The sequence below is a fragment of the Branchiostoma floridae genome, chromosome 1 (genome assembly GCF_000003815.2).
Source record: "Branchiostoma floridae strain S238N-H82 chromosome 1, Bfl_VNyyK, whole genome shotgun sequence".
Lineage (NCBI taxonomy): Eukaryota > Metazoa > Chordata > Leptocardii > Amphioxiformes > Branchiostomatidae > Branchiostoma > Branchiostoma floridae.
In genome coordinates, this window is record NC_049979.1 from 2,125,017 (window position 1) to 2,142,669 (window position 17,653).

The 17,653-nt window shown below is 43.8% G+C and overlaps 3 protein-coding genes across 4 annotated transcripts in view; 2 read left to right on the forward strand and 1 right to left on the reverse strand.

Annotated features, from left to right (window-relative positions):
* Positions 1 to 4,023, forward strand: part of LOC118422924 — a 27,146-nt gene extending 23,123 nt beyond the window's left edge. The window contains exons 4-10 of the mRNA XM_035830795.1: positions 3 to 190; positions 828 to 880; positions 1,190 to 1,359; positions 1,946 to 2,169; positions 2,823 to 2,962; positions 3,675 to 3,858; positions 4,006 to 4,023. Of these exons, the coding sequence (XP_035686688.1) occupies positions 3 to 190; positions 828 to 880; positions 1,190 to 1,359; positions 1,946 to 2,169; positions 2,823 to 2,962; positions 3,675 to 3,858; positions 4,006 to 4,023 (977 nt within the window). The remainder of the gene's footprint in view (positions 1 to 2; positions 191 to 827; positions 881 to 1,189; positions 1,360 to 1,945; positions 2,170 to 2,822; positions 2,963 to 3,674; positions 3,859 to 4,005) is intronic.
* A 3,130-nt stretch (positions 4,024 to 7,153) lies between these two features.
* Positions 7,154 to 12,804, reverse strand: LOC118424402 (28S ribosomal protein S12, mitochondrial-like). 2 transcript variants are annotated; one of them, XM_035832960.1, is made up of 4 exons: positions 12,654 to 12,804; positions 11,647 to 11,759; positions 7,885 to 8,308; positions 7,154 to 7,616 (listed from the first exon to the last, which is right to left on the reverse strand). In XM_035832960.1, the coding sequence occupies exons 2-4, from the start codon at positions 11,741 to 11,743 to the stop codon at positions 7,613 to 7,615; spliced, it is 525 nt and encodes a 174-aa protein (XP_035688853.1). In that variant the 5' UTR covers positions 11,744 to 11,759; positions 12,654 to 12,804; the 3' UTR covers positions 7,154 to 7,612. The 2 variants fall into 2 exon arrangements, with proteins under 2 accessions (XP_035688853.1, XP_035688862.1); XM_035832969.1 differs by having other exon boundaries at positions 7,154 to 8,308; positions 11,647 to 11,755; positions 12,654 to 12,732.
* A 10-nt stretch (positions 12,805 to 12,814) lies between these two features.
* On the forward strand, positions 12,815 to 17,042 carry LOC118424416 (testis-expressed protein 43-like). The gene is made up of 3 exons (XM_035832980.1): positions 12,815 to 12,939; positions 15,370 to 15,490; positions 16,672 to 17,042. The coding sequence occupies exons 1-3, from the start codon at positions 12,875 to 12,877 to the stop codon at positions 16,885 to 16,887; spliced, it is 402 nt and encodes a 133-aa protein (XP_035688873.1). The 5' UTR covers positions 12,815 to 12,874; the 3' UTR covers positions 16,888 to 17,042.
* Positions 17,043 to 17,653: the final 611 nt, after the last annotated feature.

Consider the following 17,653-nt stretch of genomic DNA (forward strand, 5'->3'; position numbering starts at 1 on the left):
AGCTGCCGCCCTGCCCCCTCCCCCTGCCTCCCCGGCCGGCCACCTCCCCACCCTCCAGGAGACGGAGCCCCAGATCCACCCTGAGACGGGGGAGTGGGTGCTGAGCCCCTGGGACGTGGAATGTCTGGCCGTGGGTGCCGGGATCCTGGGGTGTGGTGGTGGAGGAAGCCCAGAGCTCGGCAGACAGCAGGTTTGTTTCTTTCTTTCTTTGTTCGTTCCGCATAAAGCCATTGTTGGGTCCTTTATTAGAAAGTAGATTCCCTCATTTTAGACACATGAGTAGCACTTACAAGTTTTTATTCCTCATGCGTTTTGACAAACCGACCATAGCTAAACCCATACAGTCCTACATTTTCACCATTACAAAGAAGTGAGAAGAACCCGAACTTCTGTATTAGACAAGATTTGTGATACTTTTATATTTATATATATACATGTTTTGACTTGTTGTGACCTGTACATGTACTTAGCTCGGTTGGGCAAAACTGTACAATAAAGGTCTTCATTCATTCATTGTGTGAATGACATCGAAAATCTATGCCTTGAAAAAAGGTTTTCAGGCAATGCAAGATTGCAAAAAATATTGGACGATTGATACTGACGTTTTAGAACGCTCGAGTCAATCCCAAAGTCAAAGAAGAAGGCATCCTAGGACATCTCTAACCAAAGCTGGACACACCTTAAAGTTTTCACCTGAGTCAAATAGGGCAGTAGAAGTGCCAAAATTCCTCAGGGCACAACATAGGGATCTGCTGGGGATTTTAAACCAGAACAATTAATAGAGTTTACATCCCTTAACCATGGGATCACCTCGCCACCCTCTGCAGGCACTGCGTGCACTGGAACAGGGAAGGAAAATCCGAGTCATCGCACCTGAGAGGTGAGGACCTGAGTTTTCTAATCTTCTGTATTTGGCTATTTTGGATGTTACCTTATCATAGGCTAATACTATAATAAGGCAACATTGTCTTTGCTTGAATAACAATCAAAGTCCCTTCTTAATTTAATATAATTTCGAAGGTTACTCCCTCTGTAGAGTCTCTTTCTCTTTTTGTATCTCTTTCTCCCTCTCTAGAACAGTGCAGTAGAAATAAGACAAGGAACAAAACACAGCGAGTGTGTACAGGATGTCCTGTCTACAGAAAGTTCCGTTCAATCATCCAATCCAAACTATGTTCTTGAACCCCAGACTTGACATGACCCCAGCCCTGACTGGTACCGTGGCGACCGTAGCCTTTATGGGTGCTCCCACCATCCAGCTGGAGAAACTGTGCAGCGGGACCGAGACGCGGGACGCGCTGCGGTGTGTGCAGGACTTGTACGCTGCCGGGTACAACAACGGACAACTGTCTAATAAAGGTGCTGTTGTCAGAGTGAAAAGTGAACTGAAACCACTTTAGCTCAATAAATTCAATGAATAATTGAAAAAAAACATGATCATACTCTTCCACAAGTCGTGAAAGAAAGGACAGCCGCTATGTACAGTAGTCACAGGTTCATCGTACCAGAGAAATTCCCCAGTTTTTGTCAAGCACAATGACCATGGCCTAACGTCTCATCCTAAGGACTGCAACCCTTTCCAGTAGCGTGCAAGACGGGTGAGCAAAAACAGCAGAACTCTAGATCCCCAGACAGAGTCACTGACCAGTTGACTTTATGCTACATGTAACTTTGCTTGTGAGAGGTAGACAAATATTCTGAAAGTAGGCCTCAAAAGGGAAACAATTTCAAATCTTTTTTAAAGATCTTTGTGCATCTGATTTTGGTGCTAAGTAACATCAACATTCATTACAAGAAAATAAACAACTTAGTACTACTACTAGTAAAAGATTTAGTAGGTCCACCGGTGAAAAGCCACTCTTGCTGATTTTTGCAACATAAAGTGAATGATTAATAAATCATCATGCAACTTAAGTGTAACTTAAGCTGTCCATTGATTCCCCAGATGGCCTGGAAGTGAAGCGAGGTGACGGTGTGACGTACCTGGATGACTACCGGCCTGCACAGACGGACACACAGACGGATGCAGACCAGGGGGTCAGGGTTGTCGCGGTGATGAGTGCCGAGATCGGAGGGCTGAACTCCATGGAGCCGCTGGTGGTGGGGGCGGCGCTGGACCTCCCCGTGGTGGACGCTGATGGGATGGGGAGGGCGTTTCCCGAGCTGCAGGTGGGAGGAGAGAAATGGTCGATTCCTGTCTGTGAACAGCAAACAATACAAACCTGCTGTTGCAATCTGTGAAGGGCGTCAAACTGCATGACAATATTGTGTATAATCCCCTTGAGAGGAATGCACTGATGGACTGTTTTTCTATCATTATCCGGGTGTCCTTCCTATTCCAGCTTCTGTTCCAGAAGCTGGAACACAGAACAGTCTGACATCCCTCCACATAGAAAAGTTGCATCCTTCTGTCCTGCATTATTTGGAGAATCAAATATTTATCAGAAGCAGACATTGTAACTGGCATTGAACCTATTAATGCTTGCTCGCAGGCCCATTACCATGCATATGCATATACATGTGACTCAAAGCTAGTCAGAAATCTTGCCTAGAAATATTATAATATTACAATCACTGTATAATGTTAGGCGAATGTTGAAATGGCATTCATGCCATAGTAGCCAATGTACCTATATTATTGTGTTGATGTTGCCCTATTCCTGCCCTGATGTTGTCCTATTCCTGCCCTGATGTTGTCCTATTCCTGCCCTGATGTTGTCCTATTCCTGCCCTGATGTTGTCCTGTTGCTGCCCTGATGTTGCCCTATTCCTGCCCTGATGTTGTCCTATTCCTGCCCTGATGTTGTCCTATTCCTGTGCAGATGTTTGGTCCATTCATCTGCGGCGTTGACCCTTGCCCTGCTGCTCTATCTGACGACAAAGGTCAAAGGGCAGCCGTGCTACAAGTCGACTCTGCCAAACATCTCGAAAACCACTTCAGGACCGTTTGTGTCAACATGGGGTGAGCCTAGAACTATCCTGTCTTTTCAGGGAAGATAGTCTAAACGTATTGTTTAAGATAATTTTTTTTAAAAAGATGGTAAATGTCATCATCATTAAAGGGTATTTGAATTTAGAAACAGTTAAGCCAGAGAGTAACGCTAGTTCACCTTTATCCGTTGTGTAACCTATATCCGTTGCTTTTAAAAACGTGGTATTTGGGGATATCACGTCGACGGACGTTGGTTTAAAATTGCAATCAAGAGGTTCTCAAGTTATGAAAAATGATGTCCACAAATATCCGGAAACACAAACACACACAGAGACACACACATAGACACACTCAAAACTATACCTCCATTTTTCATGGAGGTAAATAGATGTTCTGTGGCGCGTTGTCACACCCAATCCCTCGATCTCGGAAGTTAAGCAACGTGCAGTCCAGACAGTAATTGGATGGGAGACCACCAAGGAAGACTGGACATAGCCGGGTCATACCAACATACTTCTTTCTCTACTAAGTAAGAGGAAGAGTATGGAAGCTAAACACACTTCACTACCAGTGGACTAGCCCCCTGCTGTAATGAGCTATATGTGTGACCCAGGGCTTTGAAACGGAGATGGGTGCATGCCAGGCCTACCCATCACAATGTGATGTATGGCAACTTATGCTTTAGCTTTAGCTTGGATCATCTAAAGAACGTTGTTCTCTGAATCCCTGTGTATCCCCACAGCTGCAGTGCAGGGGTAGCTTTCGCGCCGCTCACCGCCGCCCAGGTCCGGTCCTCATGCATCCAGTACTCCCTCAGCCGCGCCTGGCGCCTGGGCCACGCCGTTTTACACGCCTACAAGAACGGCATATCGCCCATTCAAGCTGTACTGCAGCAGGAGAACGGCAGACTTCTGGCCACGGGAAAGGTCAGTAATTGCATAAATCATCAATCATCATCATCATCATCGGTCGGCTGCAGCGCAGGCGACTGCAAGCCTTCTCCAGTTCCGCCTATCAGCAGCGAGCTGGCGAAGCTGCCTGGGGGTGATCTGGCCGTGATGGTCTCCCATTAGCCGCTGGACGTACTGTAGATAAGTAGTAGGTTGGCGTCCCCGTCTACGTCTGCCATGAGGAGGGACGTAAAGTGCATACAGACTGACAGGCTCATCCTCAGGCATACGCAGAACGTGTCCGAGAAAGTTCAGCTGCCTCAGGCGCACGTGTTGTATCAGCGGCTTTGTTTTGGTCATATCGTAGATTGTGCTAAATCATCAATACCTGGGTCAGATTAACACTAACCTTTTCCTTTCCACCTAATAGTATGGTAAGCTGTATGACATTTTGTCCAAATTTGTGACAACTAAGTGTTCTTGCGCCCCAGGTCTCAGATGTCCAGAGGACCACCACTGCTGGGTTCGCCCGAGGGATTCTGAAGGTCGAGGGGACGGGGGATTTCCTGGGGGAAACTCTCAAGGTCGACTTCCAGAACGAGAACCTGGTGGCAAGATTCCTGAGCGACAACAAGGTGGGAATCACGGCCATAATAATGAATGGATGAAAGAAAGACTTTTATTGTACATTCATGTCTCATTGGGCAAGGTACAGGTCGTTAGTAGTAAGTAGGACTAAGGCCCAATCTATACACAGTTTTTGCCGAGATCTGTGGAGATGTCGGGAGGGATCTGGAACATTGGCCACGGGACACCCATGGCGCTTTCAGTCATAAACAGCTATATAGCCTAATGAGCCCGCGTTATATGCTAATTAGCCCTCCCGAAGTCTGGATACATCCACACGCGCGCGGAAGCTGTCAGGGACCCCTGCCAAGCTATCGGGGACCCCTGCTAAGCTATCGGGCGAATACTCCGGACCTTTCGGGAGAAATTCTGCCGATATCTTTGTGGCGATATTGCAGTTCCATCTATACGATGAAAAAAAGCTGTTGCCAAGAGGTTTTCGGCTCGCCGATATTGAGAAAAACCGTGTCTAGATCGTGCACAACAATACACGAGTTCACAGGATTGGCATGACGGGATTCAAACCCTAGACCGAACACACTGCAGTTATACCGCATGACTCCACAACACTTAGATCTACAAGACTCTACGTAAATGACCATCCACCACATGCATGCCAAGTAAACCAACTTTCTAACACAGTACACAGTGACAGGCCTTTGTACCAATTGTAGTGCTGAACTAACCTGAAGCCTTTCTCCTCAGTTGTGACTGATTTATTGTCTTAATGTCATGTGTACTTCTGCAGTAGAAAATCCCAGTACTGTACTAAATGTACGTTGATGTAGGTTAGACATCCAGGTAATAAGGTACGCCAAATAGTAGTTACTCGAGCAACTGGATATGGTTTTGGAAACGGTCAGACTATCCAGCAGTTTTTGTCAGTGAGGGTTTATATATCCTAGCTGTGAATTGATGTGTAAAAATGATCTAGTTGAAGAACAGGTTTATTTTAACTATGAACATGTACTACCTGTAGTTTACAAATATTGAAAGACTTACTTTGTTCTCCCCCCAGGTGGTGGCGTGTGTTCCCGACCTTATCACGATCGTGGACGCCGACTCGGGAACTCCCATCGCCACCGAGGAGCAGCGCTACGGGCTGCGCGTGGCCGTGCTGGTTCTCCCCGCACCCCCGCTCCTCTGCACACCTGAGGCGCTGCAGGTGGTCGGGCCGCAGGCGTTCGGCTACCCTGAAGACGTGATCTACTCACCTGTGGGAGAGTACACCTGTAACAAACCTGTCCCTCCCCGCCCCCCCTCTCCTCTGCACACCTGAGGCGCTGCAGGTGGTCGGGCCGCAGGCGTTCGGCTACCCTGAAGACGTGATCTACTCACCTGTGGGAGAGTACACCTGTAACAAACCTGTCCCTCCCCGCCCCCCCTCTCCTCTGCACACCTGAGGCGCTGCAGGTGGTCGGGCCGCAGGCCTTCGGCTACCCTGAAGACGTGATGTACTCACCTGTGGGAGAGTACACCTGTAACAAACCCGTCCCTCCCCGCCCCCCCTCACACCTGAGGTGCCGCAGGCGTTCGGCTACCCTGAAGACGTGATCTACTCACCTGTGGGAGAGTACACCTGTAACAAACCTGTCCCTCCCCGCCCCCCCGCTCCTCTGCACACCTGAGGCGCTGCAGGTGGTCGGGCCGCAGGCCTTCGGCTACCCTGAAGACGTGATCTACTCACCTGTGGGAGAGTACACCTGTTACAAACCTGTCCCTTCTAAACCTTAAAGTGTTTCAGACACCAATGACATCAAAGTGCAATATTTGTCTGATTAATTTCAATGGTAGTTGAATAACCCTAGACAATCTTCGTAAGCGAAGCAGAGCTGAGAGAGACATTCAATGATAATAGCTATACTCACAGATCATAGACATTTGTTACTAGATGAACACCCTTCTGATGCTATTGAACATCAAGATATCAAAGATTTGTACTTCAAGCTTTTGATTGTTGACGCCAGGTAATTTAATCAAACTTGATCAAAATAATTAAAATTGATCATTCCATCCATGACGTCACATTGGCCACAGAAGCCGTTTCGGAACCTGACACTGCAGCTTGGAAAAAAATCATACTTTGGGGGAGCAAATTGTAGAAAATTTCATGAACTTACAACTTGTGCTTATCTTGAAAATGCCAAGATGCTGATGAAATCAGAAAAAGGCACTCTCTATATATTATATTTAGCTCCCCAAAAGCCTGACCTATAGAAGCTAAGGTGGCTAGGCCATCCTACATGTGGAAAGAGAAAGGGGGACATTGTGGATATGGAATCCTATTTTTCATCCTTCCTTTAGAAAAAAAATCTGTACAGAAGAGGTAGTTGCAAGAGCAAGAACAAAATCAGAAATAGTTTCTCTTTTACAAGATTACCAGATCAAGATATTAGAGTTAAACATGTTAACCTTTATTGTTTAGTTAAGTAGAATTTTAGCCTTTATTGTTTAGCAAGTAGAGTTTTAGCCTTTATCGTTTAGTAAGTAGAATTTTAAGATTTATGTATTTCCTTTGTGTAGTTTATACATAAGCAAGTCATTGTACTTTTTGTTGTGTAAATAAAGCCTCTGTATCCTAATGTCCTCTGCTCATTTTTATTTAGGCAGAGCATTTATCTATTTCTGGGAAATGCTTGTTTACCCATGGGTGCTAAGTTATGTACCAACAATTGATTTATAAGACTTTAAAAGTAACATTCTACTTTACCCATTCATTTTATTGAAGGGAATTACTTGTTTTTAGGAACTGTGTATGAAGCCCATATTCATTTGAACTGAAACAATAGGCTTGCACATAACAACTTTATTGTATTACTGTATCCTCATTGCAGTGGTACATTATAACTTTGACCACAACATGAGAGTCCTTTTATCAAGAATGTTTTAAATGTACCATATTGGCAACACAACAACTTATTACTGAATTTAAACTAAGGACACACAAGATATGCCATTCACCCTTCACAGTCAAACCTGTAGTACAAGTGACCCCTAAGACCACTTTGCCATTGTGACCGCTTGCTGGTGATTTTTTTTCCCATTGTCAAATGCAACAAGAATCCTGTCTACATAGTAAACACCTGTCCACATCATATTGGTAACCTGAAGAGCCTTCTTGGCCAGTTTCGACTGTACTGTGCTACAGTTTGCACAGAGACTGCTAGTAGTAAGAGTCACTGATTGAAAAACATTTCATCAACTTACAGTGTGCTTGTCTTAAAAATGCCAAGATGCTGATGAAATGAGAAAAGGGCACTCTCTATATATCATATCTAGCTCCCCAAAAGCCTGACCCATAGAAGCTAATGTGGCTAGGCCATCATACTTTTCGAAAGAGAGAGGAGGATAATATAAATTTGGAAGAACATTTTTTATCCTTCCTTTAGCAAAAAATCTGTACAGAAGAGTTATAGTGTTATTTGATACTGCTATTGCGTCTTCTTCTTCACGTGCGCGCAGTCCAGCGCCCCCCTGATGACCTTGAGCTTGACCCCTGGCAGGTCCTGCGGCCGCTTCCCCTCGACAAGCACCACGTTGTGCTCCTGCAGATTGTGACCCTCCCCGGGGATGAACGCGATGGCCTCGCGGCCCGTGCTCAGCCGGACGCGACAGCACTTGCGGTTGGCCGAGTTGGGCTTCTTGGGCTTGCGGATGAAGACCTTGAGTACGACGCCCTTGAGCTGCGGCCGACCCTCCGTCCCTTTCAGCTTCTTTGGTTTGGGCTTGGGCGGGCCCCGGAGGTGTAACTGGTGCAGGTTTGGTGTTCTGTACTTCAGGTATGTCCTCGTGGGGGTCAAGAGTGGGCAGGGGGGAGGGGATTTCAGCAGATGGCTGCACAGGCCAGATAAAACTGGATCTGTGGAGGGAAAGTAAGGAACAACTAATGTCGATGAATCAAGGAAATAAGGATGGCAAATAACAATTAGTGAATTACTCAAGCAACTGGATATGATTTTGGAAACTGTCAGATGTTTCAGATTGCACCCATTATCATTTTGTCAGTGACACTGAAGAGATCAACGCCCATTCCTCGTTAACTGGGAAAATTGGAGGTAGAAAATTGTAAAAAATAAAGTTGTCCAAAACGCTTACCTGCTGGTATGAACTTGTTACCACTTATATCGACTATCTTTTGCTATTTTTGTCTGGTGCTAACACGCTTAATTTTGGAGATATTTGATTTTTAGTAGGCCATGTCATCTTTCCTACAATTTCGTAATAAAGAGCATATTACTACACAGAGAAATGTTCCAGCAAGTAATAGTGGATTAACAACAGCCAAATTAGCGCATTTTCCAACCCAAAACCTTCAAATTACACGCCAATGAGAAATATTTAACCGCCGTGTCATTTGTTTCGGAATAATGATCAAAATTACTAGCTATTAAGTTTGCTACATTTGTATAAAAGTAAATAAATGATTTTTTTTCTGATATGAAGACAAACCGCTTAATACTCCTTAATTTTCACCCTGTAGGATGGGATAAGAGCGATAGAATATATTTATGAAAATGGTTGGAAGCAGGCGATATCTATTCTACAGGTAAATGCCAATGAACTGTGGTAACGTAAATTACAGAATCTCTAACATTTGGAGGAAAGCCGAATAGTGTACATACTGGCTCTATTTGAACTGATCAGGTCATGTTCGTCTATAATGCTGGACCTCTTATCTTCATGTTGCTAACTCAGAGTAGCAAAAAAGTGTAATCTTTGTTATCCGGAATACCCGTATAATCTTGTTCGTCCTGTACCCACCCGGACTCTGCGGAAAGACACCCAAGATATGCAAGGTCTCTGTCTTGGCGGGGTCTATTTAAATACATGCTAAGTAACAAAGGATTCACGCAATCACACGCTCTAGGTCAGAACCGCTTCGTCCTCGCGTCCTTTAATCAAGTCTTTGGGAATAGCAGGACATGATGCGAGGGCAACATGCACCAGATGGACTGGGCCTTTCTAGCACAAGCTTTCGATATTGGAAAGACAACAAACTAAACACTAGTTATCGCACTTCTTATAAAACATTTTTTAATGTCAGGACAATCTTTGTTCGTGGAACAAACACAATGTCACATCAATATAGAATGAATGTGCTACCTAACAAAATGTCCATCCATACACCTTATATCGTGTGGTTCAATAATACAGGCAGAAAGAACTGTGTAATGTGAGGCTTTTGTTGATGAGCAAGGCTATAAACAACAGTGAATTTTCCAAAAGAGAGCTGCATGTGTAAAGGCACTGGTCTGTTCTACAGTTATCCTGGCAGCCTGTCCCTTTATACTAATGCCACATGATTACATGACAAGCCTGAAGTTATATAGATCTTGACTTTATAGAGTGGGATTGGTTTCACAAATAGCTTTCTGCCTTGAACCATGTGTCTGTCCATGTTAAACAATTCTGTGCATCAATTCTGTGCAGTCACGACTGGTTGAAAGAGTAGTTTGCTTCTAATTAACAAGATTTCCAACCTAAACCAGCAAAGGTGAATACTTCGGAACATCTAATGATAGTGAAGTCTTAACTCAAGTTAGCTATTAACTTCTGCAGCCCATATGCTTTTGATCATGGAGCTTAAAACTCAATGACAAGTCCTCAATGTAGATAACGTGGCGCTAGCGTAAATCGTGTCGCTGATTTACCGCCGTCTGTACGTAAAGGGGTCCACTGTGTAAAACGAGAAATATTTCTGTGACACGAATCTTGACTACATTGACCTTCATAATTAGCTGATCATAATCTCTGTTGCTATTTAAGACAAACATGCTTGAAACGTACCTTACTTCATCAGTCAGTGTTGAGCATGAATTTCTGTCATTCCAGTCGTGTGATCTTCAAAAAGCGCGCGAAAATGACGACAAACTTGGACGAGTCTACTTTGACAACATGGGTTTACTTTGGTTCAGTCCAACCCAATATACATTTATTGAACTTGGCACTATACATTCCGTGTAATGTTGATTATTGAAGCATCAGATATCAATATAAACACCCGCATCTTTCCAAGTTGGTGCATGTCAGGTTTATCATTTGAACATCGTTCCTATGAGAAATGAAAAGTCCCAGCATCGTAAAATTCACTGAAACACAAACATATAAACAGACTGCATTGTGACTCTATGGCAAGCCAAGCCCACCTACAGTAACATTACAGCAGAAAATATGTCTTTGGTTGATGTGCTCTTGCTGAACATCCGATGACATGTTGAAGAAGAAAAATGGTAACGTAAATTATATGGTAACGTAAATTATATTTATGCTTTTAATGATAAATAAAATTTTAACAAACAGCTCTGGAAAGACTAACTCTGCAGGCAATTACTTATCTGGGAGCATTCTTTCCTATGAGTACAAAAGTAATGATCTTTCTATAATTCTAAGGGACTTATTATGGTAACGTAAATTATATCAAAAAAGTGACAAACGGCCTGAGATTGGCGGTGATAGTCATGTTTCCAACATTCGTGTTTTATGTGTCCTGTCATTTGTTTGTTACGCAACACCACTGTTTAGCAGATAAAACAGTGAAAAATTATCGGAAAATGTCTTTTCGTAAGCGAATTACACCCAACAGAAGTTCGGTAACGTAAATTATACAAAAGTTGGAGACAAGAATAAAACGGCATCTGACGTAAAAGGGTCGTCTGCTGGACATGTTCATCAACACGTGACAAGCCGGCCTAAGTGGTTGATGTAAATTATGACTGAAAATTTAAAGAACTAACGTCTTTTCATTATCAGAATGCCATGATATTCACCTTTATAGCATTTCCGACACGTGTTTTTAGCGTGTTTCTAAGCAAAACCTTACCCGGGACGACCAAAAGGCAAATAACAATGGTGGGAAAACATTGCTTAGCATATTACTATCATGTACTTGTAACGGAAAAGGGCAAAATACGTAGTCATTGTGTCTTTAAAGAAAACTGTGGCCCGCTGCTTATGTGCGACAGCAATTTGCCCCTTTAACGAGGAATGGGCGTCTAGTTGAAGAGTAAAGAATTGTCCTCAACGGCTTTGCATATCAATTTGTCCTAGTTAGGATATGAAACCTGCTCTACAACTAGATCTCTTCAGTGTCACTCCAGAGACACTTATGATTTAGCCCCGCCTATTGTAAGCTCCTCAGTTGGGCAGGCTGCTATAAGCAAGATTAAATCAGGCTACAAACCCAGTAACACTCCTCACCTCTTCCCTGCATGTGTCCTGTGGTTGCGGTGCTCCCTCTCGGCAAGGCTGCTGCCAGCCGGCCTAGTGCTGTCAACGATGTCCTGAGCCCAAGCATCTTCCTCAGGTTCTAGCTTCCAGGGATAAAATATACATTATAACAATTTGATTATAATATACAGGGTTATATGTCATAGTGTTTTGTTAACAATGTTACATGTATCGATAATGTTAACGTTATATCTATATCTGTCTTTCTCTATCTATATATATATATCCGATATATGTATACTCTCTATATATATATACGCGTATGTCACAGTAGAGATCACGATCCAGTAAAATAGGCGATTCTCCTAGGAGGAAAATCAGTAGAGATCACGATCCAGTAGAATGTGTCTATTATATATATATATATATATATATATATATATATACACTGTGAACTGCTTCAAAAACACGATTGACCGCGGGAGGAAGACAGCCTATGCAGTTCAGGTAAATTCAGGTAAATATATATGAACAGAGAGATAGATAGAAATATATATAGGCATTTCACAAAAAGTTAAAGCTAGACATGTTTCTAATAACAATAGAAGCAAAACACAATATTTTCATCAAGTTAGCCATCATAATAATTTGTATCCTACTACAGCTAACGTCACATGTAGCATTTTGGTCCCAAAGCTGGGTTTTCATACTTAGGTTGCCTTTATTTTAATATCATAATTATGAAATTCATACAAATATTTTAACTACTACTTAACTAGCTTGCTGGGACCTAGTCAAACTTCTAAAATGGTTTTAAAATAATGAAATTGAACATTTTGTTCTAAAGTTTCTTTCAGAGTACATGTGGCACGGGGTCTTTCGGAGTACATGTGGCCAGGATCTAGCCAAACATTTGCCCGTTCAAAAATATGTAGTTTCCAGCTCTTTGCATGCATGCTCGTTTGCCCCCCTCCCCCATCAGTCCACAAATGTCAAGAAATTGTGATATCTACGCCACACAAGAACACATTTCTTACCTCTATATTTTCATACGTTCCTTGTAGTTAGCACGCTGCCTATCTATGTGACGAAAATGTTGACAATTTCTTTTAACAACCGGTTGAAAATCCGAAAAAAACACGCAAGACGACCGCCGCCCTCCCCACGCCGGGACACAAGGTGACCTCTGACGGTGGGGTCAATATGCAAATGAGCATCAGCTGCCCTGGAGACCGGATAGCGTCTACTAGCAACCAAGATGGCAGACGGCAGCCCACCGCGATCTTCGGTCACACCAAAAGTCGCCCTGCAGTACTCCGAAATGTGAGTTTTTCTACTTCTTCCGAATTAGAGTTTACAGATGCTGATAGCTGCAATGCATTTCTGGGACCAAAAAGTTTTTCAAGTTTTTTGGGGGGCCTAAAAAGTTGTCAGAAACACCCCAAGTCAGGAAGTGATTCACCTGTGCATTGCGATACAGTAGGTAAGATTACAGGTAAACATTGATCACTTTTCGATGTATTTTGTAAACCTTACATTGTCTTTTAAAAACTTGCATTGAAATCTTACGTTTGTATGAGGATTTTCGGCTCAAATGCATAATGAGGGGATTTTTAATCCACTTGAAATGACACAATCGTTTGAAAAAAGTGTTGTGGTCGAAGTCGACACTGTTGCTATCCGCCTGCACGGACCCAAAGGAATGCGATCCTCGAAAATAACACTTTATCATAATACGGTGGGTGGTTAAGTACAAGGGAAACTGTATCGAGTTGCGCCACTGAAGAAATGTAAGGTTACAATTCCCTTTGATGGAACCCTTGTTGGAATGAAGCTATTTTCTGACCGGGTCGACCCTCGAGATTTTTTGGGTTGCCTGGTGCATTTAGGACACTAAGACAATATCATAAATCATTTTCCCTCGGGAACTCCTTGAACAAATAAAACCCAAACAGCGATCAAGCGATTTTTTGGTCTTTTCATGAAATATTTACTAACTTGTCGCCTCAATTCTGAAAGTGTTTATGTTACAAGAGAATAGCCGATTTCCAATGAATTGTTAATGTGTGCTACAGAGTGGGGTATCACTCACACGTCAAACACAATACAGCAGGCTCTCAAAGGAAACTCCTTTGTGACCAACAGAGGCTTCAGGACTCTTGAAAAGGTATATGCAGGGCGCGTGGATAGAATTACCGCACATCCTACAGTGAAGAACAGCTGTTCATTTCTTAACGTTGAAGTTTTCGTAGAAATTATGACGATACTAAAGTCGAAATAGAACTTGAATTTTCTTTTAAAAGTTTCTTTTTTTTAAAACCTTCTTAGCAACGTAAATAAGGTCGCGTCGTTTATTTACCTTAGAGCACAATAGTACACAAAGAAGTGGTCCCCATAAACCTGGAAGGACGCTTGGATTTGTACATTCTAACTCATAAAAGTCGAATAGCTCTATGAGTGTCAAGTAGGGCTGGGTATCGGTACAGCGTACCGGTACAAAACCGGTTTTTCTTATTGGACCGGTCCAGAAAAACCGGACCTGAAAAAATTAGGTGGACCGGATGTTGGACCGATTAGAAAATTAACAGATTATTTCATAAGGCATTCACACGTTTTGGCACTTGTAGATGGAAGAAAATAACAAGAGTGAAGAAGAGTAGAGTTTATTGTAATTTCTACCAAGTTTTACAGCCAATCGTACAGGTGCAGTTAGCGCTGTAGGGTTTTAAAACGCCAGTATGAGTCTAATACTCCACCAAACAGATTTCTTTTTAGTGAAATGGACCATTGATATGAGTCATACTGAATCAGGTCCAGGTTCAGGTCCGGACCTGGACCTGATCCTCTGGACCTGAACCGGACCTGGACCTGAATTTTCTGTACCGGTACCCAGCCCTAGTGTCAAGTATTGCATGATAGAAGCGATTTCAACTGTCGTATCAAGCTTTGCAGTGTCTTCGGGAACGATTTGGAATGCAAAAATTCTATAGCTAGTGCGTGAATCGGATTTTCCCAATCAACATTCAAAACTCTGCTGTCGAGACATGTAAAAAGGACGACACTGCATTTATTTCATTCATTCCCCAAGCAACTATGGGGTGGTCCACCAATCCAGCGTAGTGAGGGAGGGGCTTTCTTTCTGATAGTCTGGCATAGTTTAAGCAAGACGCCAATAAACAAAAAGTGATTTCCACAACCTAAGACAACGGTTGTCTCATTTTGCTTAAGATCTTGGTTACCTTTTACTCACTTTTAGCATCTGAAAAAAATGTATGCACACCTATGACTCACCCGCTGCAGCTAACATGGACAGGTCCGAACACGTGACCACATCACCGGTACACTTGACGTATGTTTGTTGACATAACATACGCCGCTGTGCCGCTTTTTACCAGCCCTAACAATAACGCGTTTTCTACCCTGATTCCGCAGCAAAAATCAACAAGAACACCGTGCAATCTTGAGCACATATTTGGCTAGAACCTTAGGATTTGAAGGTTTGGGTTCGAATCCCAATGCTGTGCCCTTGGGAAACACAGTGTACACCCATTTCCTCCAACAACTCAGGAAAAAATGAGTACCTAGATTCGGAACGCTGCTATGTATTTAGAGGTTGTTGAAACAATCAATAAACGTTATATATAAAAAAGATAAATGAAAAGATAACCTAACAGCGTCTTTCTTACTTCTTGAAGAAGACTTTGACCTCCTTGTCTTAAGACCTTCTTAAGATGCCATTCCTTCTCTCCACAGGTCTAAGACACCTGGAAACTTTCAGCACATCCCTAAGTGGTCGGACCTGCACCCCACCATCCCCCAGCTGTACGTGCCCGAGTGGAAAACAGACATGAAGAACAGAGAAGTCATTCTCAGGGTCAGTTGTGCTTCCTTCTTGAGTTGCAGTCTGGTCTTTGACAAAGAATGATTAATCTACAGTTTCTATACCTGACGTTGAAATCTGGATTAATGTCACGTTCATATTCGTCGTAAGCCATCGTACTATTTTGATGATGAAGAATTTTTAAGCAGGCTGTGAAAAAAAAACGCTGACGTCATGACAAAGAGCTATGACAGCATGAAGACAGCTGAATATAGTAAAAGTTCTTGTTAACACCATCAGGGTAGTACTCACACTGATCCATACTCGTTTCGATGTCTGTCAGACACCACCATCAGGGTTAGAACGACCTCTCTCCGTTCTTAGTAATAGCATAAATGTAGCCAGCTGTATGACTGTGATTGATTACAGTTGGTTTATCGAAAGCTGTAAGGAATATAAATTTTTCTTTACTGTTCAAGTATCTGAAGTGGGGAATTCTAATTCTACAACACATAGTCAAATAGTCTCCAAGCCGACCCTACGGTGCCATAAGATAGTATCAAAGCTGGCCAAGGTATAGCCGGCCAAAGGGAGTCAAAACCCGGTGCCGGCTATACTCCTTGGCCAGCTTTGATACTATCCTTTACTATCTTAAGTTAAGGCACCGTAGGGCCTGCTTGGAGACTAATAGTCAAATAGGATGCCGGGTTTTGATTTTTGCTTCCACCTTTGCAGGAGTGTAAGCAGGCTGGCCTGTACTACGGGCCTCACGACGACAGCCTGTTCCTGTTTGCGTGTGATGCGATGAATGTGATTTTTGCTTCCACCTTTGCAGGAGTGTAAGCAGGCGGGCCTGTACTACGGGCCTCACGACGAGAGCCTGTTCCTGTTTGCGTGTGGTGCGATGAATGTGATTTTTGCTTCCCCTGTTGCAGGAGTGTAAGCAGACTGGCCTGTACTACGGGCTTCACGACGAGAGCCTGTTCCTGTTTGCGTGTGATGCGATGGATGTGATTTTTGCTTGCCCTGTTGCAGGAGTGTAAGCAGGCGGGCCTGTACTACGGGCTTCACGACGAGAGCCTGTTCCTGTTTGCGTGTGGTGCGATGAATGTGATTTTTGCTTGCCCTGTTGCAGGAGTGTAAGCAGGCGGGCCTGTACTACGGGCTTCACGACGAGAGCCTGTTCCTGTTTGCGTGTGGTGCGATGAATGTGATTTTTGCTTCCCCTGTTGCAGGAGTGTAAGCAGGCTGGCCTGTACTACGGGCCTCACGACGAGAGCCTGTTCCTGTGCAAGCGGGAGCGACTGAACCACGGGGAGGACCGGCGGCGCGTGGAGACCAACTACGCGAGCCAGCCGGACCGCCGGACCCTGATCAACCCGCCGCGCTGGTCGCACCTGTACCGCCACCGCAGCACGCTCATGATGTTCACCGACCCTGGCTCGGACTAGGGCACGTTCTCTCCGCCAGGGGGCGCTGCTGCACGCTCATGATGTTTAGGCCCCCTTTTCCACCAGACGGTGATCGCCCAGCGCTCTCACTGCGACCTAAATAGGAAATGTGTAACCTTCGCTTTCACACTGGGTATATCGCACAAAACGTGAGAGTGTGACTGAGAAGACAACGAAACACAGAAAGTGTAAAACGATTCGTTTCTTTTCTATACAATTCGTTGATGGATACGTCAAATTTAAGGTCGCAGAGAGAGCGCTGCGAGAGCGCCGTCCTAGTGGAAAGGGGGTATTAGCGACTAGTTCAGGGGTTCAGGGTAGCCTTTACCTGGCCTTCCTATTCAATAAAAAGCCAGATTCATACATACCGTATATATTCAAGCCCGCGTGTGGTCGGTCTTAGCCTCTACCAGGCTCCACAGGTCGCTGGAAAAAAGCAGAATTTGGACAAAAATAGGCACATAACATGCCAGAGGAGCTAGTATGGTTTGGGAAATAGCTAACTCGTCTCGCATGATTTCTGTCTATATTTGCCAAATTTCTAATATATTTTTCCAGCAACCTGTGGAGCCTGGTAGAGGTTTAGACTTACGGACCTCATACGGACTTGAATATATACATGCACGTGTGAACCCACCTTAAAGAGTTATGGATCAAGCAAAAGAGCGAGGGGAGCCATGACACCGATGAGAGTTACTCTCCAAGCAGAGGTTAGGCTCCGGCTGTTTTTCAAACGTTTTTTTAGTCGTTTTTATCGGGCTTCTAT